This window comes from Poromitra crassiceps, assembly GCF_964638095.1.
Source record: "Poromitra crassiceps genome assembly, chromosome: 14".
Lineage (NCBI taxonomy): Eukaryota > Metazoa > Chordata > Actinopteri > Beryciformes > Melamphaidae > Poromitra > Poromitra crassiceps.
Window position 1 is genome coordinate 36,016,004 of NC_139633.1, and position 26,764 is coordinate 36,042,767.

Below are 26,764 nucleotides of genomic sequence, written 5' to 3' on the forward strand. Positions count from 1 at the left end.
ACTCATAGGTGGAAAACAGCGACAGTTGTATGTTTTGGAGGAACTGACAATGATCAAAAACATGCGGTCGTCACGCACGGCTAAGGTAGAAACCACTTAGCGGATGGAGAAGCTTTTTACTACAGTCTGCCACACTGTAGTGAGCAGTCATGCTCACAAGATCGGAGTGGACGCAGGATCTCAATATATTCAATATATATCACTGATGTGACATCAAAGTAAGTTTACGTTCAGAACTACTCTCATACATTAGTGTTTAGACCCGAAACATGACTGGCAGTGTTATCTCATGTGTGTGTATGTGTGTGTGTGTGTGTGTCAGAGAGAGAGAGAGAGAGAGAGTACTGTGTGTGTGTGTGTGTCTGTGTGTGTGTGTGTGCGTGTGTGTGCGTGTGCGTGTGCGTGTGCGCGTGTGCGTGTGCGTGTGGGAGAGAGAGAGGGAAAGAGGGAGAGAGTGTCACTCAACAATGTCTTGCAAATACGTTTTTTTGTGAATGCCATATTTGATGAGCTGTGGGAGGGCTGGACAGCACAAATTAAAGCAGGATTTTTTTAAATCAACTTCATACTTGCTGAAATGTTATTATCATACATGTGGGTCTCTTCTCCTTGTGTATTCCATACTTTCTGGCTTTACACAAAATATGGAGGAACCCCATCTACTAGTGATGCGCGGGTCACCCAGAACCCGCCGGGTCCCGCGGGCTGGGCCGCCCCGCAGGTGGGCTGGGTTGGCAAATTATGAAAATATCTTGGGTGCGGGCGGGGCAGGCTCAGAACGTGACAAAGCAACATTATTAAATAATTTAGAGCAGTGAAACACGCAGAGTAATTAACCTTAAAGACGTGAACTCTCTCTCACACACAATCAGACAGACTCCTGCTGCACTCTCTATAGCCTACATGGAGTAAAGAAATGCTTCAATGAGGTAGCCTATGTGCTCTCAAAACAAACATTTTGGAAGGATTATTCGCTGTAATTATTATTTGAAGTGTCCATATAATGCCACCGCAGATTTTCTGTTGTGGACTCGACTGTGATCTATTTGTCAACTTTACTGCAACGTGAGTAGGCTGTGAACAATTGAGAGCGAGGTAATTAAAAGAAATCAGACAGCGAGTCTAGCCGTATCTGCAAGCCGTGTGCGCACCTGCTGCACTACTACGTTTAGTAGCCTACTACTGCAACATGGCCAATTGAGAGCGCATGAGGTAATTAAAATAAATGGGGAAGAATAAGAACTGTTTCTGTAGCCTGCCTAGTGCCTACCTCTACCTGCTACCTCCATTTGAAACACTGCGGTCACGCCATCCGCACTTTGGGGAATCGCTATCTGAAGACCATGGATTAATTGAAGAAAGACTGACATGAAAGTGTGATAGATGCAATTCGGGTATAGCATAATAAATTCATGGTCTGTGCTAAGATTAAAAAGATCATACAGTCATGGGAACAATTGATACAAAATATGTTTAAAATAGTTAAAAGCAGTAAAAACTCATATTTTGTTAAAAGGCACTAAAAGAGTTAAAATGCTTGGGAACAATCGATAAAGTAGCCTATATTGAGAATAATTAAAAGCAGTAAAAACTCATATTATTTGGATATAGCAGAATAAAACAAAGCATTTGTTTTATATTGATTTCAGTTATCTTGTGGGCATTTTCATGTGTGTTTCATGTTTCACCGTTGTCTTTGTAGTTATGTTTAACCATTTGAGAACCGCATACATTTTCTGTTTTACTATGCTCAGGATTCGTAAGTTTCACAACAGTAGTAATTACTGGAGGGTACCAGCAGGCGGCGCCTAGGCGCTTGGAGCGATATTTTGGGATGCACTGCTTCCCCTCTTTAGACAAAATACACTTTGATCTGAGGAAAGCATCGTCATTGAATTCTTTCCACACATATCGCCCTTTTACAGGTATTTATCCCTCATGGTAACGTTTGATATTGTATGGTATGTTTTGTAAATGTATGTATGCCCTCGGGAAACTGTTTGTAGTGTGACACGTCCGTGCTTTGTGTTGGAATGCAGTTAATTACCTGACGACGAGCGAAGCTAATGTGGCTAAGCTAACGTTAGCCACGGGCAGCGTCTGGTTCATGTTTAGAACAGTGCAAAGCTAACTAGCATCTCATGTGGTCTTTCAACAGTAGTTCTTTGTGGCCATGTACACGTTAGTTACTAGTCTTGTGTTGATTGAGTGAGTTTATATGAATATTAAGTTACTGGTGTTGTATTGTATGAGTGAATTTATGTTAAGTTACTGGTTTACCTGTATACATTCCAATAGTAGGCTAATATTGTATTATGGTCTATTGATGTAGCTACAGTATTTTTGATATGTTATATTGTTGCCAGGAACTTAGTAATAATAGCCACTGTGACATTTGTACATGTATGGTTTTGTGACTTAAAGACAAAATACACTTTGATCTGAGGAAAGCATCGTCATTGAATTCTTTCCACACATATCGCCCTTTTACAGGGCGTTGCAAAAGCAGCAGCGCAACTCATCCAGAGCAGACCTAGGCTACAACTGTTGTCGCGCACGGCAGCATGTAAGTGTCTGTGTGTGTGTGTGTGTGTGTGTGTGTGTGTGTGTGAGAGAGGGGGGAGAGAGACAGAGTTATTAGCTACTTTGCACACCTTGGAAGCTCTGCTGTGCTCCTCCTGAGTCCGGAGACATATTACCGTAAATTCCGGACTATAAGGCGCACCGGTATATAAGCCGCGGGACCAAAATTGACTATTTTTTTCTTATATAAGCCGCACCGGTCTATAAGCCGCGGGTGTTTTGATGTTTAATTACCATATGAAAGGGTTCGTGCACAGAGAGGAATGTCGGGAAAGAGATGGCTGTTTGGGGAAGCTCCCATTTATTAACATTTCAACAAAACAAAACAAAAGTCAGGTCACTAATCCCCAGACAAAATCACACAACAATAGGCTATATGTGCAGCAAACCTGTAACCAGAGAAGTCAAGTCACTAATCCTCGTCTTCCTCTTCTTCCTGCGTACTGAAACCACCAAAGTCCTCATCTTCAGTGTCGGAAACGAACAGGTTCAGGGTGGCTTCGTCAACCACTCTCCTCTCTCCTTCATTGTCACTCAAAACCAACGAACTCCTCTTCGTCACTGTCGGCATCGAACAGCCTCTGAAGCCTCTGACGGCCCTCAGCGTCAGCTGTGGCGGCGTCATCCTCTTCATCCCGCAGCAGTCCAGCGTTTTGGAACCCGTTGGTGATTGTGGATGTTTTCACACTCCTATAATATTCCGTGATCTTCCTTTGTGTGAATTCGCCGAAGTTTGTGATTTTCTCCTGGTAGTCGGGAGGGAGTTGTTCAGTAGTTATCGCCCGGACGGACAGTCCCTTTCGTCTCATGAATCGGAAGCACCAAGATGGGCCACCTATGAAATGTTCAATTTTCATTTCGGTGGCGACTGTTTTGGCCTTCAGTCGGATCTGCACCGTGGAAACGCCTCGGCCGTCTGCTCTCTGGGTCAACACCCAATCTTCAAGGGAATCTTCAAGTTCGGGCCATCTGCTTTTATGACCTCTGAAGGACTTTTTGGTCTTCTTGCACTGAGACAGTTCCTCCTGCTGCACCGTCCAACGCCTCACCATTGACTCATCGATGCCCAGGTTACGCGCGGCTGCTCTGTTTCCCTCTTTTAATGCGAGATTGACTGCTTTCAACTTGAAAGCTGCGTCGTGTGAATTTCTGCATACCTTCCCCATGGTAAGTGAGAGTGTTGCTTCTACTGCTCGTCTTGTTGTGAATATTCCTTGATCTTCCTTTGTGTGAATTCGCCGAAGTTTGTGATTTTCTCCTGGTAGTCGGGGGAGGGAGTTGATGGCCGAGTGGCCGTTTGCTTACCGTAATTACCATATGTAAGTGGTCACGCACAGAGGGGATTGTCGGGAAAGAGATGGCTGTTTGAGGAAGCTCCCATTTACCGTATTACCGTAACATTTCAACAAAACAACATAACACAACACCACCGTTGTTTATTTTTACAGTGCACACAGTGTCCGCGGTGTGGTGAAAAGAGGGCAAGAGAGGAAATTAAAACAGAAGTGGATTTATAGTTAGAAAGAGTGCTAAAAAAGAGAGATTTTATTTGTATTTTTTTTTTTTTTCTGAAAAAATCCATAGATAAGCCGCACCGTTATATAAGCCGCAGGGGCCAAAAAACGGGAAAAAAGCCGCGGCTTATAGTCCGGAATTTACGGTACATTAAATTGGCCGTTGCGGGCTGCTGGGTTGGGCTGGGTTAGGAATTTTCAGATATTTTAACGGGCTGGGCGGGGCGGGCTGGCTCCAATGACGGGTTGGGTTGGGGCGGGCCTTAACTCATTGAGTGCCATGGACGAGCATGTTCGTCATTTCGTTTAGTAACGTAGAGTGCCAAGGACGAGTATGTTCGTCAATTGCGTTTTTTGACGGTGGGACGTGGATCAAAGCATCAGGCATCTCCTGTACAAATATGGGAGCTATGAAGGCGTGTAACCTATTTTACAGAACCCTTAGGTGGCGACAGTGCTCTCCAGAGTACAGAAAGGCGAGGAAAAAACAAAGAAGAAGTCGTTGGGGAAACGGAAATCGCATCGCATCCGTATGCATCGATATGCATGAAGCATAACATTACTGTAGCTGTGCCTGCAGCAGCCAATCTGCTGCCACAATTGAGCCCCTCCGTGTCCGTTGCGACAGCACATCCGCATGATCAGCCGTGGAGTTGTTATTATTCTCAACTGGAAGCATGGGAGCCGGTGACAAACACACGCGGAACGCTGTAAAAAAGCTGGATGTCGCGCACCCTTCACTGTGCACAGCAAACGCAGCAGAAAGCCACCAGAGACACTCCCATACGGAGGAGGAGTGTGCAGTGGGGGGGGGGGGGGGTGCACGCAGAGCAGCACACAACACTGACCCAGACAGACCCAGACAGCAGGACAGGATTGGCAAACGCAAGCCAGAATATCCGATGCCCACCAGCAGCAAATCAAGACCAGCAAGAAGCTGCAACCAGCAGCGCACGCAGGGGCCAGCGCTGCTGGTTGCAGCTAAAAAATATTATTCTGCCAAACAAAATTCCCTGGCCTTCACTGTTTTATTGAAGGAAATTATTTTTGAGGTGTGACTACATTAGAAAATATTAGCTTCAGAGTCAGTGATGTGCTTGAAATGTTTAATTTCACAAAAGGCTCATTATCTCAGCTTCTAGAAAAAAATTGCTGTTTTTGGTTAAATCAAGCTATCTTCTCCGGCTCATAACTAAAGAACGGAAAATGGGATCAATAAACTTTTTTTGCAGATGATAGAAGAGAGTCTCATCGTTCTTTGTGCATGTTCAGTGTTTACATAGTAATATCACACAATATTCTGTGGGGCTCGAGAAATCACTGAAAACGCTCTGAAACTCTGGCACTGGGAGCGTCCGTTCTCCAAAAGTGGCTGGCACTCAATGAGTTAAAAAACCCTGACCCGCGCATCACTACCATCTACTAATTCAATATTTGCTTCATTTGAACTTTGCGTGTTTGTGTAACATTACATATCGTCGCTGTCCGATGAAAACCACTCATCTCCAAAACAGCAACTTTTCAGGAAATGAAAAAACCCTCTGCTCTTAAAATACTGCACACCATGTCATCAAAGTTGGCACGTCTTCATTATAGACGTTACATTTGTAATATCTGTCGTTACAATATTAATATATTACCTGAATAAGCTCAAATGATGTTAGAGGATTATCAATCTGAGTTCGCAAAGCCTCCCGCCGTCTAGGGATGCACGATATACCGGTACCACAATGGTACCGCGCTACCCTGTCGTTAAAAACGGTACTATACCACGTTAATTTAGTACCGATACTTTTTAAAATGTCATGAGTTGCGTCAGTGTGCGACCGGCGCTGTTGGCGCCGCTCACCAAACCTCTGGGAGCCGCAACGAGCGGATGATGTAACCAAACTGCATTCAAAAACATGCACTTTTAACGAGCAAGAGAGCGGGATAATAGATGACTCACATCCAGAATTGACATTTTATTCACTTACTGTAACCTCTCCGTGGATTATATATATGCTGAATTGAAGAGTGCCGTCTGGTAATACATTTTACGTACCTCTGTATAATCATGAACGGCTATGTGATGTTTTTCATAGAGAGACAAATGCACACACGTGTAATGTTAGCAGCTGCTCCGCAGAGGCAGACAGCAGTGTGCTCTCTGTCACCAAGCCATCATGATTCCCTCCACTTCAGTCTGAATATCAGGCTAGGATGTTTTCACATCAGAGAACGGGGTTCATTTCCCTCGTTTGAGGGTTTGCCTGGCGGCGTCTGGAGATCTTTTAATCACGTCAATTAATTGCCCCTCCTCTTCAACATTCCTGATATTAGGCATAATGGTAGTGAGTGGAACATTACGTGGATAATAGGCTACCGCATTTTCTTTTGCCAACTTTCTGAAAATTGGCCTACCTAGGGGACATCAGACCACTGCATAATGCAAAAGCCCCAATAACACCATGGCCCTGACTCAAATATGTACTAAATAATTAAATCAAGGCCATAGAGTGTCATTAAACCCTTACATGGCATGCAGCAATCCCATGTCCCCCATACTAATATTTACAATAATCCAATTATTAATGATATAGTGATTAATTGTCAAAAACACACCTGACATGAAAAATTACACCATATAATAAACCACCACCATAGCATATATTTCAATAGCCTATTTATTGTGCATGCAAATAAGAAACATAATGACATTCATTAATACACAGGACAACATGTTAATATCCCTTCCTTGTGCCAAAATAAAACACATTTAGAAGCCCAGGATTATTAGCCCACATAGCCTACTAAAGTAGACTGAACACAAAATGAAATGACTCAATACACCTTGGCAGAGTTCTGCTAAACAAATAGAAAGGGAGAAAATGTGCTCAGTAGAGTACTGGGCACATGTTTCCTGATGTTTTAGGTTTTTGCCGTGGTATCGTTTGAGTATCGGTATCGAGATACTTAGGCAGGTATCGGTACCGAACTCATAATTTTGGTATCGTGACATCCCTAGTGTGTGTGTGTGTGGGAGAGAGAGAGGGAAAGAGGGAGAGAGTGTCACTCAACAATGTCTTGCAAATATTTTTATGTGAATGCCATATTTGATGAGCTGTGGGAGGGCTGGACAGCACAAATTAAAGCAGGATTTTTTAAATCAACTTCATACTTGCTGAAATGTTATTATCATACATGTGGGTCTCTTCTCCCTGTGTATTCCATACTCTCTGGCTTTACACAAAATATGGAGGAACCCCATCTACTAATTCAATATTTGCTTAATTTGAACTTTGCGTGTTTGTGTAACATTACATATCGTCGCTGTCCGATGTAAACCACGCATCTCCAAAACAGCAACTTTCCAGGAAATGAAAAAACCCTCTGCTCTTAAAATACTGGACACCACGTCATCAAAGTTGGCACGTCTTCATTATAGACGTTATATCTGTAATATCTGTTGTTACAATATTAATATATTACCTCAATAAGCTCAAATGAAGTTAGAGGATTATCAATCTGAGTTTGATGCACTTTTTCCACGGTGTGCAGCTCCGCAAAGCCTCCCACCGTCTGGAGCACACGGCCATGCGCACATACCTCCAGCCGGCTCCTCCAGCAGCGACCTCGAGCGCGCTCTCATGCCGAGTTAGAAACAGCGTCTCGGGGGAACAGAGCCTGCCAGTAACGCTAACATTACTCTCCACAGAAATCACTTTGATCTCCACAGTTTAAATGAGTTTGCAGCCCAGGGACAATTCAATTTTTTTTTTTTATCTATTTATGTCAGACAATGTCAGAAACAAACAAAACAAAGCCAGTGTATACAGCAGCGTTTGGTTGGGCTTAGGGATGCACACAATTAATCGAAACTCAATTAATTGCTTGTTAAGGATTTACTCGAGCAAAGAAAAATTACTCGATCAAAACAAAAACAAAAAGCAACTTGCGTTCTGATTTCTGACAGTAGAATGGTGTTTTCAAATAATTTCTTAATGATCCACCAGAGGGCGCAATGGTATTACTATAGCCCTTTTCAGACACATCACGCAGGCGCAGTAAACTCTGAACACCTGGTGGCAGGCAGCCATTTTAAGATTGGTCTGAAATAGAATAGGAAAACCCACACAGTTGCAACGACCATGAAGAGGGCGAAGAGAAGCGTTGTGTGGGAACATTTTGATAAGAAAGGAGAAGATACTGCCGTATGCAAACACTGTGAATCGGTGTACAGCTACACCAACACAACGACAGCACTGCTCTATCACTTGAACGGTGTTCATTCAGATAAATTGGCTGGCTCCTCTTCATCTCCGCTAGAGCAACCCACCATCAGCTCAGCATTTAAGAGGAAAAGTTGTGACTCACGGCGAGCAGAGAAAATAACCCAGTCGATCTGTGGGGTTATAGAAAAAGACATGATGCCTATCTCTATGGTTGAAGGCAGGGGATTTAAGCAAATGATGCACCTCCTGGAACCAGCATACGATATCCCAAGCCGAAGCACAATCACCAGGCACTTTGAGAAGAGATACGGTGATGCTAAGTCCAAGTTGCTAGCAGAGCTAGCTGACGTTACATCTACCGGCGGCAAGGTTGCACTGACGACAGATAGCTGGACTGCCATGACAACCGAAAACTACGTGACCATCACCTGCCACTACATCACCCAGGACTGGGGAGTCAGCAGTGCGGTGTTGCTAACCAGAAGCTTGCCAGGCAGTTCAAAATAAAAGAATTGAGAGCGAGTTCTGCCTGAGATTGTGTGCTTTACAAAAATCGCCTTTTCTCCTGTTTTTCTTCTCAGAGAGACCTTTTGGGTGAAAACAGGGTGTATATAAATGGCTATAAGTAGAGTACAGAACATGCTAAAAGCTCACTTTTTTTTCCTGGTGAACCCAGAGACGTACATCTTCATTTTGAGGTATTGCAAATCACTTTGGTGCTAATAGATAATTTACTGTGGGTCTTGAAAGATGACCAACAATTATGAAAATCTTTGGCCTGTGCTAAATATTGGCAGTCCTAAACTGGCCATGAATGAGTTAAAGTGCCGTATTCTCATGATGCACCATGGATTTCTAACCGAATGACTCAATGCAGCTCATTGGCTATTGCTGTCATTCAATTATCATTAACCATTTATTTAGTCATCTGTTGTTTGCCTAACATTATGTAATGATTAGTGGTCATGATTGTGAACGTTCACGTTACTGTGATTACTAGCGACATATCCCACAGTGTGCTGTGAAACGATAACCTCACTGTGCAGTGAAAATCACTGAGCAGCACCCAATGTGGTAACACTTTATAATAACTATACACTATAAAGTATTAATAAACCATTATTAAATACATAATTCATCATGAATTCATCATTTATAAAGCATTATTCATACATCACTAAGCATTAGTAACACAGTTATAAACATTTTATTCCTGATTAATAACCTAATCTCTAATGTGTTTAATTATTGTATTCTCATACTTTGTAAATGATAGATGCACCATTAATAAATACGTATTATTGCCATTCCCAAGTTCGTTAAAGCGATATCTCAAGAACGGCTTGATGGAATTTCTGCCAATTTGGCTCAAACGTCGACTTGGGGGCAAAGATGAACGGATTACATTTTGGTGATCAAAGGTCAAGGTCACTGTGACCTCTCGAATGCCATTTTCAAGCTTGTTAACGCAATATCTCAGGAATGCCTTGATGGAGTTTCTTTGAATTTGCCTCAAACGTCCACTTGGACTCAAGGATGAACTGATTACATTTTGGTAGTCAAAGTTCAAGGTCACTGTGACCTCACACACCCAATTTCCAAACTCTGTAACGCAACATCTCAGGAGCGCCTTGACAGAATTTCTTCCAATTTGCCTCAAATGGCGATTTGGACTCTAGAATGAACTAATGGCGGAGGCATAAGTCCGCGTTGCATTCGTTCTAGTTTATTATGTCATGCTGTTACGTTATGTCTTGTCATGTCTGTCAGGAGTATTTGTTCCTCGCCTGTGAGCTTTTAAGGTGTTGGGTAGGCTGTGAAAATGAATTGTCCTTCTGAGATAAATAAAGTCATCTGAATCTGAATCTGAATCTGAATCCAAGGAGAGGAAACAATGAAATGTCCTCATGGAAAGTAATTCACATATCATGGAAAGTAATTCGAAAGTAATTCACATATCATGGAAAGTAATTCACATATCATGGAAAGTAATTCACATAGACTAGGAAGTCTTGCTAAATATTGGATTCACAATTGGTTTTAAAATGACATGAACAGAGATAATCCTCTACATGATATGTGTTTATGTGAGCTGTACATCATCCAGCTTATTACACGGTTACTAACTAAAGAAATCAAAATGTAACTAGGAGAGGCACTCCCATTGTTAATTTGATTATTAAAGAAACAGCATTTACTGGACTTCTTTCTGCAGATTGATATGACCCACGGCCTCCGGAGTCTGTCATCAGAATTGTCTGTTATAAGCAATGGTCTGATACACAGAAATAACAGACTGTAGAATGCTGTGATCGACCAATCAGAATCAAGCATTCAACAAAGCCGTGTGATAATTGCTGATATTAACGTGTATGTAAAGCAGGATTTAAATGGTTGTCTGTTGAACACGAAGAGGAATACTGACCTGAGAGTCTCCAGTCTACAGTGTGGACTCTTCAGTCCAGCAGAGATCAGCTTCACACCTGCATCTTTCAGGATGTTGTCACTCAGGTCCAGCTCTCTCAGACTGGAGGACTGGGAGCTGAGCACTGAGGCCAGAGCTTCACAGCTTCTCTCTGACAGCTGACAGCCACTCAGCCTGAAGAAGAATTGGTGAGAGAGATATACAACACATTTAAAAATGTATATATATTTTATTTAATATATTTGATCTACCCAGTTATTAACCTACAGAGCTTTATTGGAGGCTTTGACTACTGGCAGCAGCCTCAGAAGAGCCTTGTCTGAAGCAGAGTATTTCTTCAGGTCAAACTCGTCCAGCTCTTCTTCTGATGACAGTAAGATGAAGACCAGAGCCGACCACTGAGCAGGGGAGATTTTGACTGTGGAGAGATTTCCTGATCTCAGGTACTGTTGGATCTCCTCCACTAGAGAACGGTCATTCAGCTCATTCAAACAGTGGAACAGATTGATGTTTGTCTCTGCAGAGGGATTCTTCTTGATCTTCTTCTTGATGTACTGGACTGTTTCCTGATTGGTCTGTGAGCTACTTCTTGTCTGTGGCAGCAGGCCTTGTAGGAGAGCCTGATTGGTCTCCAGTGAAAGGCCCAGGAGGAAGCGGAGGAACAAGTCCAGATGTCCATTTGGACTCAGTAAGGCCTTGTCCACAGCACTCTGGTAGAGATATTTTACTGCTGATCTGTCTCTGAATAGCCTAGACAACCTGGAGGCTTCTGACAGTGGATTGACACCAGTGTTGATGAATGAGACCATGACATGAACAGCAGCCAGAAACTCTTGAATGCTCAGATGGACAAAGCAGAAGACCTGGTCCTGGTACATCCCACACTCCTCTTTTTTAAAGATTTGTGTGAACACTCCTGAGTAAACTGAGGCTGCTTTGATATCAATACCACACTGTTTCAGGTCTTCTTCATAGAAGATCAGGTGGCCTTCCTCCAGCTTCTCAAAAGCCAGTTTTCCCAGAGAGAGAATCATGTCGCTGCTCTGTGTCCAGTGCGGATCTGTTTCAGTTTTCCCATGATACTTGACGTTCTGCAATTTGGACTGAACCACCAGGAAGTGGATGTACATCGCAGTCAGGGTCTTGGGCAGGTTTTCTGTGTCACGAGTGTTCAACAGATGCTTCAGAACTTTAGCAGTGATCCAGCAGAACACTGGGATGTGGCACATGTTGTGGAGGGTTCGTGAATTCTTGATGTGGGAGACGATTATGCTGGCCTGCTCCTCATCTCTGAATCTCTTCCTGAAGTAGTCTTCTTTCTGTTGGTCATTGAAGCCTCTCACCTCTGTTACCATGTCAACGTACTCAGAAGGGATCTGACTGGCTGCTGCAGGTCGTGTGGTTATCCAGATGTGAGCAAGCGGAAGCAGATTCCCCTCGATGAGGTTTGTTAGCAACACATCCACTGAGGTCGACTCTGTAACATCATCCAGGAACTCATTGTTCTTGAAGTCTAGAGGAAGCCGACACTCATCCAGTCCATCAAAGATGAACATCACTGGGAATTTGTCAAACCTGCAGATTCCTGCTTTTTTGGTCTCAGGAAAGAAGTGGTGAAGAAGTTTCACCAAGCTGAACTGTTTATCTTTCAGCCGATTCAACTCTCGGAAAGTGATTGGAAATATGAATTGCATATCCTGGTTGGCTTTGTCTTCAGCCCAGTCCAGAGTGAGCTTCTGTGTTAAGACTGTTTTCCCAATGCCAGCCACTCCCTTTGTCAGCACTGTTCTGGTTGGTTTATCTCTTCCAGGTAAGGGTTTAAAGATGTCTTCACTTTTGATTGTGTTTTCTGGGCTCAGTGGTTTCCTGGATGCCGTTTCAATCTGTCTGACTTCATGTTTATTGTCGGCCTCTCCAGTCTCTTCCTCTGTGAGGAAGAGCTCTGTGAAGATCTCATTCAGAAGTACCAACTTTTCTGAGTTTGTGATTCCCTCAAACAAACGCTGAAACTTCTTCTTCAAGTTGGATTTGTGTTTACTCCGGCACTCGGCAAGCGTCTCTGAATGAACAGACAACAATGAGAGAATGGTATAGTAATTATGAGTAATGCTAATATTTCCTGTTAAATGTCCATATTCTAAACATGAATTTATTTAGTAAGCTCATCCTGGCGTTTAATGGAGTTGAAGGTATAAGCTGTTGTACAGTCAGTTATTATTACTCAACAGGGAGTTAGGGTGAGGGTCATGCAACAGGGAGTTTGATGCAACCAATCAGATTCTCTAAAGACACTTTTCCACTGTGCTGATAATTCCTACAATCTGTGCTTTATTGTTTGTGTTGGCAACTTTTGTGTTGAACAACCAGATACTTTCTATACTAAAATGGCAGCCTGCCGCTCTTCACAAATCTATTGTCTGGACATATACTAATGAAAGTAGACTCACACTCTATATACATTTCATTTAGGGCTGTCAATCGATTAAAATATTTAATCGCTATTAATTGCATGATTCTCCATAGTTAATCACGATTAATCGCAAATTAATCACACTCTTTTTTTAAATCGGTTCTAAATCTTCCGTAAACGGAGGTACCTTAAATCTGGTATTTTCTTGTGCCAGTTAACAATACTTGAGAGCTTTGTTCAAATATGCACTGTTGCATGGGTAGTATTATCATTAGCTATTATCATTAGTAGGGGTAAGAGCAGCTGTCTCAGCTCTCTCCCCCCTCTCTCTATCTCCCCCTGTCTCTCTCTCTCTGCCTGTCTCTCTCTCTCTGCCACGGTCTGAGGGCAGAGAGAGAGAGACAGATGATTGTAATATATATATATATGTTGGTCTCGACCTAGTTTCAAGATGAAGACCAGTCATGTTACCTCACATCACAATAGGCATCAGCTCCCAGCCTTAGTCAAGTGTAATCCTAGTGTGACGTCCGTTATGACGTGTGACTCATCACCCCATCCTCAATAGCCAATCAGCCCCTGTCAACATGCCAATTTGACGTCACTGCGGAGGCTATGAGGTGGCAGTACATATAGCCATGCTCAGCGCGTAGGGTTGTCACGATATTTCGACGCACGATATATCGCGATATCGAAACGTCACGATATGCGTATCGTCAGAAAAAAATGATATCGTTAAAAAAAAAATTTTTTTTTTTTTTTTGCTCCTGAATAATAATAGAACAAATTTAGCAGAATCAACACGCACGAGTGAGGGGGTAGACTACTACTGGGATGGCAAAACAGCTCAAGGGGTACATAAGTTTAGGGACCATTGAGCATGAGTTATTTAAGAAATAGATTACTTTATTTTTCTTTCACCATGCAACAAACATTTAGTTTGTGACAGTGTGACACATTCTATTGCAAGAGAAGCATTATCTTCCATGTTGTTTTATAGTTATTATAATAACAATTTCCAAAAACAGCATTTGTTTTGTATTTTGTGTATTTCAAATGAAAGACTATTTTTCCAGTATTTTCCCAGGGCTCCCTTGAAAAGAGGTTTCGATTTCAATGGGACTCACATGGTTAAAGGAGGACTTACCCCCTAGATATGTATCAGAACAGTGATTTGAAAATACCTATGGAAAAAACCAAGAAATGACATATGCTCTTGTCTATACGAAACTCTTTGGCTGTGTTCAAGTCAAGATTTTTTTCCGGAAATCGACGCCATTACAGTTTGCCCACCGCCTCGAAAATAACTTATTTGAGAGGAGCAATATCTTTATAAATATCAACAACTAGCCAACGCTGGTAGCCTGTATGGAAGCAGCGTTGCTCAAAATGGTTGAAAGTAATATCAATTTGGTAATTCAGTGGCGAAATAGAAATTTAATTATTTTTCTCCATGTGTGTGTGTGGCGTCTATCTATCGATAAGAGCATAGTGACACGAGGCTCGTTTACCGCAGCACACCGCACAATAGGACAAACCCCCCGCTCTGGGGTAACACAATGTGAGATTTCTCCACGTCATTCCCTCGTCCAACTTGCCACAAAGTCCCTTTTTAATTTTAGTTTGGGGGCTTTTCGTGATTCTTGTTAAAAGTTGTGCAAAAGTTTTCCTCTCAGCGCAGTTGCAGGCTGCGTTCTCCGCCTCCCTCCTCCCAGACCCTGGCTGGCGAAACAGGCTCCTGCATGGGACCAGGAGGATTCAGTCTGTCCAAACTCAATACCGATCTAATCTCTCAGTATGAGATGCAGGGAAATATATTTTAGTAGCCGATGTGTTTAGAGCAGCGTTGTCACGTTGTCACGTCGTAGTATAGCGTTATATTTTACATGTGCGCTAAACTGTGATGAGATTTGTTTGCGGAAATGTCAGACTGTGCTCTCTCTGCTCTGAGCACAGAGAGCAAGCAGGCAGAGGGGGAGAGAGAGAGAGAGAGAGAGATCGGCTCCCTACAAGCAGCAGAGTGAGTGTGAGAGAGAGAGAGAGAGAGAGGGATCTGCATGGGGAAAGTGGGAGAGAGATATGATGCTGCTAAGTGCACTGGCTGCGCTATAGGCTACACTCTCCATTCACAAACTGCACTGGTCTCTGTGACCGCGATGGCGCTCCAAGGATTAAATTATTATTACTCTCTTGCCTTTCATGACACAACTTTAAAACGTAGATAGATAGTAAAAAACACATATTTAGGAAAAGTCATGGACAGGCAGGGTCATATCTTTTATTGAAATATAGTTACATGCATTGAAAATATCAAAACGGTCCCACTGACCACAGTGGCGGTTCTAGTGTTAACTGGTCAAGTGACACAAACGTCCAATGAGCTGGTTGTATTGTAGCTACTAGCACCATATTGGTAGGAAAATGCTTGTGACATCATGGGAATAGGCTTGGAGTTGTGAGGAGCCGAAAGGGTACAGGGGGAGTAGTGGAGTAACTATCTTGAAATCCCATAGTCTTTGGTTCATCGTGACGTCACGACGTGTCAAATATCCCATTCATTTGCGGGCAAAAAAAAAAAGCAGTGTTCCACCCTTACAGGGCGCTTATGCCAGTTATGCTGCTGAAAAATGATACAAATGGCAGAATGGCAACAGTTTGGTCACAAATGTGGAAATTTTGACCAGCATTCTTCACACATCACCCCCAAAGTCATATTGGTTAAAAGCTGAAAAAAAGTGTTTTGGAGGTAAGTTCTCCTTTAAATAAATGATAAATAAATACATAAAAATTATTTACTTTTGTTAAAAAGAATATTGTTAAAATATCGTATCGTATCGTTATCGTGAACCCAATATCGTGTATGGTATCGTATCGTGAAATTAGTGTATCGTGACACCCCGACAGCGCGTCATCATCCTCTTTCCCTGATCCTTCACCTCCATGGTCGCTGTACCTGGGCAGGTCGTATCCCCTCCTCTGAAGCTGCGTTTCGCCCCACCCACCTCCCCAGTCCACCACCAACGTCTTGACTCCTGAAGAATTCCCTACAGGGGGGGATTCTCTATCCTAGTCTGAGCAGATGCCCTCCTCTCTCACCACAAGAAGAGAGTCATCTTACCACGGAGTCATTACGCCAAAGAATCAGTTGCCATGCTGCCATGCAATAGAATTAGTTGCCATGCCATTTCGTGCCATAGAACTAACCGCCATGCCATTCGTGAATAAAGCTCGCTTGTTAAACTTTACCCACTGGTCTCTCATGATTGAAATATATATATATATATATATATATATATATATATAAATATATATATATATATATATATATATATATTTGAGAGAGACAGCATAGACAGACTAGTTACTGCGTATTCCCAGTAACTACTAGCAATAATACCAATACCAATGGCCAAATACTTACCCATACTAATGATAATAGCTAATGATAATAGCTACTCCCCATGCAATAGTGTATGTTTGCACAAAGCTCTCAAGTGTTGTTAACTGGCACAAGAAAATGTCAGGTTTAAGGTACCTCGGTTTAAGGTAGATTTACAACAGATCAAATTAATTGTGCGATTAATCGTGATTAACTGTGGACTCACACTCTATATACATTGTTGGCAAAAAGTGTTTTTAAATAATTTTGTCATATATGTCATATCTTACAAATCATTTTATGTGATGCATGCTTGCATAAAGTCCCATTTTATAATTGTCCCATTACTTACCTTCGGGTCCTGAACTGGTGTTTAATAATCGTTGCAGTAGATCATTCTTGAGGATTTTCCTCAGAACCTCTTTGGTCACCTCCAGAGTGTATTCGCTGTAGGTCTGGAACATGTGATCTACTGTGTCCGGCCTGTCTGCCTTCTCCAGGCGGCTCTTTGGGATGGCTGGGATGTCTAGGATGCCAGTCTGCTGCAGGAACCACTTGAACCTCTTGAACTCGTCATCTCCCAAATCATCCAAAGTTCCCAAGAGCAGCTCTACAGGTGTCGCCATCGTTGCTCCCTGACGAGAAGACATTATAGGATTAGTTGACCATACTATTGATCCTGTAACTGTGAGCTTGCAGATAATAGTGCCCTCATCTGACTGGCAGTTCTCACTTTTGAATGGCTCTGGTTCCAGGAAGTGAATTTCCCATTCATTTGTTTCAGAACATAAAGTTTGAATCCTGGAAGCAAGCCAACCAGCTAAGATATGAATCATGACTATGAAACAACAACAACAAAAGGGGGGTAAATGGCAAATGTTTTATTTTTATTGTTTGCAGTTTTCTCTTCTTTTTTCTTCTTCTCTATTGTGTGGCTCATAATACTGTCAATTAGTGGTGTAAAATTTATTTCCGGTTTATACTGCAGTGCTTATATATCGTTCCTCCACAGAGGTGCTAAATCGAGTCGAGTAGTCTAAGTAATAATCATGATAGTAATAATATAATAAGAATCTCTGTGTGTGAGTGAGCAAATTCTGTTGGGCCACAGCTATGCCATCTTATGTGCGACCGTGCAGAGCCAGATTTTTAATTAGGGACGATTAATGTTTGAAAGTCCAAATGCCAAAAATGTCACATGAAGGACAAAACCCTACATGCTCCCCTGTAAAACTGCTCAACACCCCCGGGTGTGCTGTTGTTTTCCTATGAGCAGAGTGCTGCTGCATATCATTGGGCGTCACTGCTCTCCATGGGAAAACAATGGTACAGCAGCAGTGCTACACTTAGCCAGGGCCGTAGCCAGGGTTCCGAAATAGGGGAGGTCCAGCAAGGGGAGGCGGATTCGGCGGCGCCCGTTAGGGCGCCGCCGAAAAAAGATTTGAGGTTTTTTTCCCCCCTTTTTAAGCCATATTTAGAGTAATATATCATTTTAAATCAACATTAGGATTATACTGTTGTGATGTCATTATTCAGCGTTTGAAGCTCAATTTGGGCCGTTTGAAGCCCAATTTGGGCCGTTTGAAGCCAGATTTGGGCCGTTTGAAGCCCTATTTGGGTCGTTTAAAGCCAGATTTGGGCCGTTTGAAGCCTGATTTGGGCCGTTTGAAGCCCAATTTGGGCCAAGTCCAATTTTACAATGAGATGCACCCACTTTAAACCTGAATAAAGTAATAAAACCACTAGTAAACCAGTAGGCGGCGCCTGGCCTGCTGTTCAGTGAGTGGCCTGGCCTGGCCTGCAAAAAAAAAAAAAAAAATTTTTTTTTTTTTTTTTGGCAGGCTGAAATATTAGGGGAGGTCCGGACATCCCCGTCCTCATAGCTAGCTACGGCCCTGCACTTAGCGTCACAAAATAAAATAAATACACACCGTTCAAATTTGCCACGGAGCGCTGCGCTACAAGTTCAAATTATTTCAACTTTGACCTCATTACCGCTGACCTTTCATGAGTGCATGACACATGTGGAAGGAACCTGGGTCCAGAGATGGGAAGTAACAAAGTACCAAACTTCATTACTGTACTTAAAGTCGAGCTGAACCCAAGAATGACTTTTCTTTTCTTTTAGTTCAAACACCTGGGTATGCAGTGCACCTATTTAATAATGTTTGCAAAGAAAATCACAACAATCTAATTTCTTTAGTTTTTCACACTTTTTCACATCAAAAGTTTGTTTTTCAAGATTTCATTGATAACAGTAATTTACAGTTTGCTGACGTCACCCCAGTACTATCAAATGTCTACCCCATTTCAACCAATCATATCACAACATGCAGCTGGCAATCAAATCTTCATTTCTGGATAATGTTCTCTTCCAAATGAAGTCGAAAATGGCGCCTAGTGCTTCTCTTCTGGCAGAGTTCCTATCCCATAAACTAACTACTAACTTGGCCAATTGTTAGAAACATGAACAAAAAACAAAAACTATAATCCCTAAGAATGTAAAGAAATGTAACTGGCTCGTTAAAACGCGCATTCCAGGGATATCGTATCGTTACAGCAGCGATAATGGCGCGCGCATCCGAGAGCTTGGCTGTCAGGGCGGGGTCGCACCTCGGAGATTCCAGGCCGACATGCTGCACTCTCCACTCGGCAACACGAAGGCAGCTGGCTGCCTGCGGGTCGCTGACATCCACTCCTCCCGTCAAAAGGCTCTTCCCGAGGGGAGCGCCACAACACACTGAATCCCACTCGATTTGGAGGCGTAACACGCCAGGATTGGCCAAAGCCCAATCCAGTCCCCAGAATTGTCAAATAAAATCATCGACATGATACTATGACCCGCCTCTCAAGCTGTCATCTTAGACAAACTATGTTTTCAGTCTGAAACGGACTCATTATGCACGTGACGAACAGGTTCAGTTCGACTTTAAGTAGATTTTCCGGGTATCTGTACTGTACTGAGTATTTATTTTTCTGACAAGTTTTTACTTTTACTCCCTACATTTTAACACAAGTATATCTGTACTTTATACTCCTTACATTTTCAAAACAAGCTCGTCACAAAATAAAATAAATACACAGCGTTCAAATTTGCCACCGAGCGCTGCGCTCCAACTTCAAATTATTTCAACTTTGACCTCGTTACCGCTGACCTTTCATGAGTGCATGACACATGTGGAAGGAACCTGGGTCCAGAGATGGGAAGTAACGAAGTACCATACTTCATTACTGTACTTAAGTAGATTTTCCGGGTATCTGTACTGCTGAGTATTTATTTTTCTGACAAGTTTTTACTTTTACTCCCTACATTTTAACACAAGTATCTGTACTTTCTACTCCTTACATTTTCAAAACAAGCTTGTTACTTTAGTTTTAATGCACAACAACAATGATTAAATAAAGACAGAGAAGAAACGGGTCAGAATGAATAGAGATAGCTCATTCCAGGCTCCGCCAATAGTATGGAATGGCACTCGTCCGGTCCCCTAAATGTCAGCTTGTGATTGGCTCTCTGTCAATGTTACGAAACTTCATTGGCTAGACAGTCTCCTAAGGGGGCGTTGACATAACCTGGAAAAGAAGTGCACAGTCCAGCCACCAGACCACATCATGTATCGATGTATCAGAACCACACACCAAACGTGAGAACGCTGCCATAAGAAAGACAAGAGACGGACACTCGGTCACGCTGAGAAATTGCGTCTGTGAATAGTGATGTTCATGTCAGCCAGAGGAACCAGCAACATGAGCGATGCCGCTGAAAGTGAGGTTGAAGTTGTCAACACTGCAGACTCGAACGAGCCAGACGCTCTGGCAGTGTAGCTTTTTCTTTTTCCAAGTCTCTTGTTTACTTGGCGTAATAGTTGTCTGATCAGACACTAGAGAAAGAAACACAAGACAAGCAGGGTATAGTTACATCTTGTCTTGTGTTTTCAAAACTCAGTGTTTGTATGTGCTCCAGAGGCTTCAATAAAGTAGGAGACACCTTGTATCCAACAGTTCAACTTTTGTGATTAACTCATTGAGTGCCAATGACGATAGCTGTCGTCAATTGCGTTTTTTGACGGTGGGACGTGGATCAAAGCCTCGTGCATCTCCTGTACAAATATTGTGGCTATTGAAGGTGTATAACCTATTTTACGGACTCATCAGGTGGCGACAGTGCTCTCCAGATTAGAGAAAAGTCAGGAAAACAGCAGGAAAAAGCCCCCGTGATGAAAGAGAAACCGCTCATGCTCCAGTCAGAGCCATATAGATTGCTCTGGCTGCAGCTGACGGTGGCTGCGAACAGCAGTCAATCCGCGCCCACAACTGAGCCCCTCTGCCTCTGTCTGTCTGTCTGCATAGTTTCTCCACACGATTAGCCGCCAGAAAGGCAGCACCCGACGCCGAAGGGCCAAACCTTTCCCTGCAGTCCAGTTTGGCATTTCCGTGTCGCGCTGGGAGCCGGCGCACAAAAACGGAGCGCTCCGAAAATAGACTGGGTGCGTGTTAGGCTGTGTGTTAGTGTGGGGAGGAGTTTGCAGCTGAGGGGGGGAGAGGGGGGTGGGGCACGCAGGGCACCACACAACTACACCACGTCACTACATCAGAAAATATTAGCTTCAGACTCAGTGAATGTGCTTGAAATGCTGCATTTCACAAAAGGCGGAATATCTCAGCTTCTAATTTGAAACCTGTCTTTTTGCTCAAAACAACCTATCTTCTCCGGCTCATAACTAAAGAACGGAAAATGGTATCAATAAACTTTTTTTTGCTGCTTATACAATAGAGTCTCATCGTTCATTGTGCGTGTTCAGTGTTTACATAGTAATATCACACAATATTCTGTGGGCCTCGAGATATCACTGAAAACGCTCTGAAACTCTGGCACTGGGAGCGTCCGTTCTCCAAAAGTGGCTGGCACTCAATGAGTTAATGATTTGCATATTCATATATCCTGCAAATATGAATGAGGGAGGAATAGATGTCATTTTAAGGATTTGAATGGGATAATTTGACTGTTTTTGTGGAAAAACTACAGCACAGAGTTTTAAGATGTATAAAAACACGTTTGTAGGGGATATTTTAAGTTCAATAGTCTTCAAATTATATTATTAATATATGATGTGAGGTTCAGTTACATGTAGCTTTGCACAGAAACATCCGGTAAAAATACTTTTTACTTTTACTCATTGAGTACATTTTATAGCCTGTACTTTTTTACTTTTAATTGAGTAAATAGTTGAATCAGTACTTCTACTTTTACCAGAGTCGTTTTTTTACACAAGTAACTGTGGAAGACCGGGGATAGTTGTAACATGGGTCAGTTGTAACACTTTCCATTCCTCCAATCAGGAGCAAGTTATGAATCACCTGATTCACTCTGCACATGCTCAGTTTAGTCCTTAGTCCACATGTGAGGAAGTAGCAGCCTGTGGCAGATATAGCCAATGTTAGGAGGAAAAAACTAATTTTGAGGTAAGAAAGTATATATTTTTACTTAATTTATTTTTTTGATAGCATTGCCTGCTTTGTAGTTAAACTCATCAAACTTAACTCATTTTAATTATGTGTCTATGTAGCTATTTTACATGCAAATTGTTAGTGCTAATGTTTTAGCTGGTAGCTGTAAGGTAAGCTACTTCATAGAGACAGTCTGCATGTCTGGGAACGCCCACAAAATGTTAAACGGCTGGCGCGCGAGTGGGGTAAAACCGCCGATATGTCTCATGGGCTGACTCACCAAAAGACGGTGCTGCGGCTCTAAACTACAGGTTTGGGGGTTCTAGAGCAGAACACAAGACGTCTGCTCAGATGTGCGTTTACTGCGGTGGTTAAATACCCGATCGTGTCTGCCTGGGCTGGGCTATCAGCTAAATTCTAACTTTGCTGAATGGATAGAACGGGGGTTTTTACCCCACCCTGACCACGCCCCCAGCCAGGCTGAGCCAGCTATTGTGGGTGTTCCTAGGGCCTGTATGGGCGTTCCCAGACATGCGGACTGTCTCTATGGCTACAAGTGTCTGGGTCAGTTGTAACACATGAACAAATCGTACAAACTACCCCAAGCAAATGTGTAATTGTATTTATGTTTTCTTTGAAGTTCAGTATGACTCAGTCTTGGCAGAGAAAGACTGACTGTACAAAATAGTGACTCCCTGGACTTCAACTCCCATGATCCTCCTCACCTCACATTTGCCCTTTCCCCTGATTCACTCACCCATGCACACCTGCCAGCACTCCGGACTAATTACATTCAGCCACCTTGTCTGTATTTAAACCCTCAGTATTCGTTACCCTTTGAGAGTGGTATCCTTGTTTGCTCCTTATCATGTGTGCGTAAATGACTTAAGTTTGTTGTATTGTGTTTGGTTAACCTCATCATGTTACCTGTTTATGTGTTTAGCTATTATGTTATGCTGTAGCAGTGCTGGATTAAGGTTATGTTTGTTTCTACTTTTGCCTTAAGTAATATTTTTCGGACACACTAAAGTTCAGTTGGTGCACATTTGTTCAGTTTAAATGTTAGTGTAGAGCTAGTCTCGACGCCAGACCCATGAGAGTTCTTACGCTGATACACTACGTTACTGCATGCTGCAGATCTCTCTCTGGGTCTGATACACTATGTTACTGCATGCTGCAGAGCTCTCTCTGGGTCTGATACACTATGTTACTGCATGCTGCAGATTTCTCTCTGGGTCTGATACACTATGTTACTGCATGCTGCAGATCTCTCTCTGGGTCTGATACACTACGTTACTGCATGCTGCAGAGCTCTCTCTGGGTCTGATACACTACGTTACTGCATGCTGCAGATCTCTCTCTGGGTCTGATACACTATGTTACTGCATGCTGCAGATCTCTCTCTGGGTCTGATACACTACATTACTGCATGCTGCAGAGCTCTCTCTGGGTCTGATACACTATGTTACTGCATGCTGCAGAGCTCTCTCTGGGTCTGATACACTATGTTACTGCATGCTGCAGATCTCTCTCTGGGTCTGATACACTACGTTACTACATGCTGCAGATCTCTCTCTGGGTCACACTACGTTACTGCATGCTGCAGATCTCTCTCTGGGTCTGATACACTATGTTACTGCATGCTGCAGATCTCTCTCTGGGTCTGATACACTACGTTACTGCATGCTGCAGATCTCTCTCTGGGTCTGATACACTATGTTACTGCATGCTGCAGATCTCTCTCTGTGTCTGATACACTATGTTACTGTATGCTGCAGATCTCTCTCTGGGTCTCATACACTATGTTACTGCATGCTGCAGATCTCTCTCTGGGTCTGATACACTATGTTACTGCATGCTGCAGATCTCTCTCTGGGTCTGATACACTATGAGGCCATTTACACCTGGCATTAACTCATTCACCGCCAAATACGTCTTTGACGTGTTATCAGAAATAGCCATCCACGCCAAAGACGTGTTTGACGTGTTTTTGGTTTTATTAGAGCAGCGCGTGCAGCAAACACTTTCCCAGCCTCTGACATGTCATCTGGTCCCTATCCTCAAAGGGTAGCCGACAACACGCGATCAAACACATACCGCAGCTGTTGTTTGAAACGAGAAAGAAGGAGGAAAGAAGGAAAAACAGAGAAACGCGCTTCCTTGTACAGAGGAAAAAACGCCATTGAAACGCCTCTCGGCGCGCTGCACTGCTGCCTTGCTGCAGGGCGAACCTGGATTGCCTAGTCAAACCCGTGACGAACATGATCGATCCGGTTCCAGCAGCGCCTGGTCCCAAAGCCAAGCCGCGGACCCGTTCCTGTGTGTGTCGCAGCATTCGTCCCACTCCCAGCCCGAACGAGAGAAGGAAAACGAGCAGCAGAGGAGGCAAAACGCTGATGGGGAAGGAGGGGGGGGGGGTGCGATCTAGCTGCAGCTGTGGACTCTCTCTCTCTCTCTCTCTCTCTCTCTCTCTGTGGACTCTCTCTCTCTGTGTGTGTGTGTGTGTGTGTGTGTGTGTGTGTGTGTGTGTCTGTGTGTGTCTGTCTGTCTGTCTGTCTGTCTGTCTGTCTGTCTGTCTGTCTGTGTGTCTGTCTGTACACTCACTCACACTGAGCAAACTGTATTGTTGAATGTAAAAAAAGCACTTCATATATATATATATATATATATATATATATTTTTTTTGTCATTTGTGTCATAATGAATAATATTTACATGTCTGATGTCAATACAGTTCAAAATAAAAGAATTGAGAGCGAGTTCTGGCTGATATTGTGTGCTGTACATAAATGCCATTTTCTGCAATTTCTTTTCTCAGAGAGACATTTTGGGTGAAAACAGGGTGTATATAAATGGCTATAAGTAGAGTACAGAACATGCTAAAAGCTCACTTTTTTTTTCCTGGTGAACCCAGAGACGTACATCTTCATTTTGAGGTATTGCAAATCACTCTGGTGCTAATAGATAATTTACTGTGGGTCTTGAAAGATGACCAACAATTATGAAAATCTTTGGCCTGTGCTAAATATTGGCAGTCCTAAACTGGCAGTGAATGAGTTAACATGCGTTTTCTGCCATCAGATTGCAATCCGATTGTATTTTATCACTTGAAAATACAGGTGTAAACACCCCCAAAACGCATTGAAGAAGGATTGCAATCTGATCGGCCAAACCACCTCCGGAGGTGGTCAGGGACGCATTATGACAACATTTAACACAAGTGTAAATGCAATGCGTCCTCTCAAAACGCATTCAGCAACTACCATACGGAAATACATAATCTTCATCTTCTTTGCAGTTTTATGGCGGTTGGCATCCTTAAATGTTGCCTTACCGCCACCTACTGGATTGCTAAAACTACATTGCAAATTACGGAAATACGTCCTCGCACGCCGCGAAAGTTTATCTAGTTAGCACAAAGAAATAACACAGCCAGAGCTAGCGTTACACGCTAACGTTAACAGCAAGGACTAACTAACGCTATGGATGAAGACACTCGTGGATGGAGTCACGAGGAGACCAAGTGTCTGCTTTCAATTTGGTCTGAGGAAAGTATACAAGCTAAACGTGGCAGTGCATATCGCAACCGACCCATTTATTAAGTAGTGGCTAAGAAACTGGCAGAGAATGGCCACAACAGGACCTGGCTACAATGTCAGCGAAAAATTAAACACCTGAAACTGGCTTACAGACAGGCCAAGAACAAGAACAAGAAAAGTAGCAGGGGCAGGGCAACGTGTCCTTTTGATAAAGAAATAGATGCAATGCTGGGTGATCGGCTAGACTTGTACCAAGACGCTGATTACATTACACTACATCAGATGTAGTGTAATGTAATCAGCGTCTTGGTACAAGGCTAGGTGATCGGCCATCGTTTTGTCCAGGTGAAGGGGACGTCATCGACTCTGAAGATAATAACGCTAGCATGGACTCCACCAACAGTGCCAGTGACAGGACAACGGGAATTAAATTGACATTGTCAATGATAAAGATGGTATGTTGTGATCCTCCCTCAACTTGCTATACCCGTAACCTTAAGGTTAATACATATTTACGCTAGTTTCCCCATTAAACCAGGCTATCGTTAGCTGTAACGTTAAACCAAATTGTCACCGCGACGTGTTTCTCCAGCTGTACTGCCGAGCGCAACTGCGTGTCTCTTCTGGATAGGTTGGGTCGCAGTTTATCGCAAATAAAATCAAATGTTTGACGGCGCATACGCAGATTTGACACCCAGTCTTCATCCTCGAAGGTCCCCAACACTATCCTCTCCCACCAGTCTTGACTGGGTTCCCGCACCCAGATAGTCCTTGACAGTGGTGGCACTGATAACAGCTGTAATAAAAGCAGCCGCATAAAACATATTTCTCCTCTGCCTTCGTTCTTGGTATTTCAGCTGTTGAAGACGGCTTCTTCCACGAAAAACCAACAAAAGCCCATGCAATAGGGCAGCTTCACGGATGGCTAACATATTCTTTCAATTGTTCTCGCTGTTGTCGTTGTTGAATAGGAGATTAGTTTGTGAGGTCTGCTTCTTTCTGCTCCGTGTTGTTGTAATAAGCCCGCCAAAACGAAAGGGGGTGCGTGGGATGACGTTCGAGCTGGAGAGCAATCGGATTGCAATCTGTTCACCTAAAACGCATGTTAGTGCCAGGTGTAAATGGAATCAGGCTGAAGTGATCAAATACAATCTGATTGCAATCTGATGGCAGAAAACGCATGTTAATGCCAGGTGTAAATGGCCTCTATGTTACTGTATGCTGCAGATCTCTCTCTGGGTCTGATACACTA

At 43.0% G+C, this 26,764-nt stretch overlaps 1 protein-coding gene across 1 annotated transcript in view; it reads right to left on the reverse strand.

Annotated features, from left to right (window-relative positions):
- Positions 1-26,764, reverse strand: part of LOC310789171 (NLR family CARD domain-containing protein 3-like) — a 268,107-nt gene that overhangs the window by 27,287 nt on the left and 214,056 nt on the right. The window contains exon 6 of the mRNA XM_083650761.1: positions 10,737-10,910. Coding sequence (XP_083506887.1) covers positions 10,737-10,910 — 174 coding nt within the window. The remainder of the gene's footprint in view (positions 1-10,736; positions 10,911-26,764) is intronic.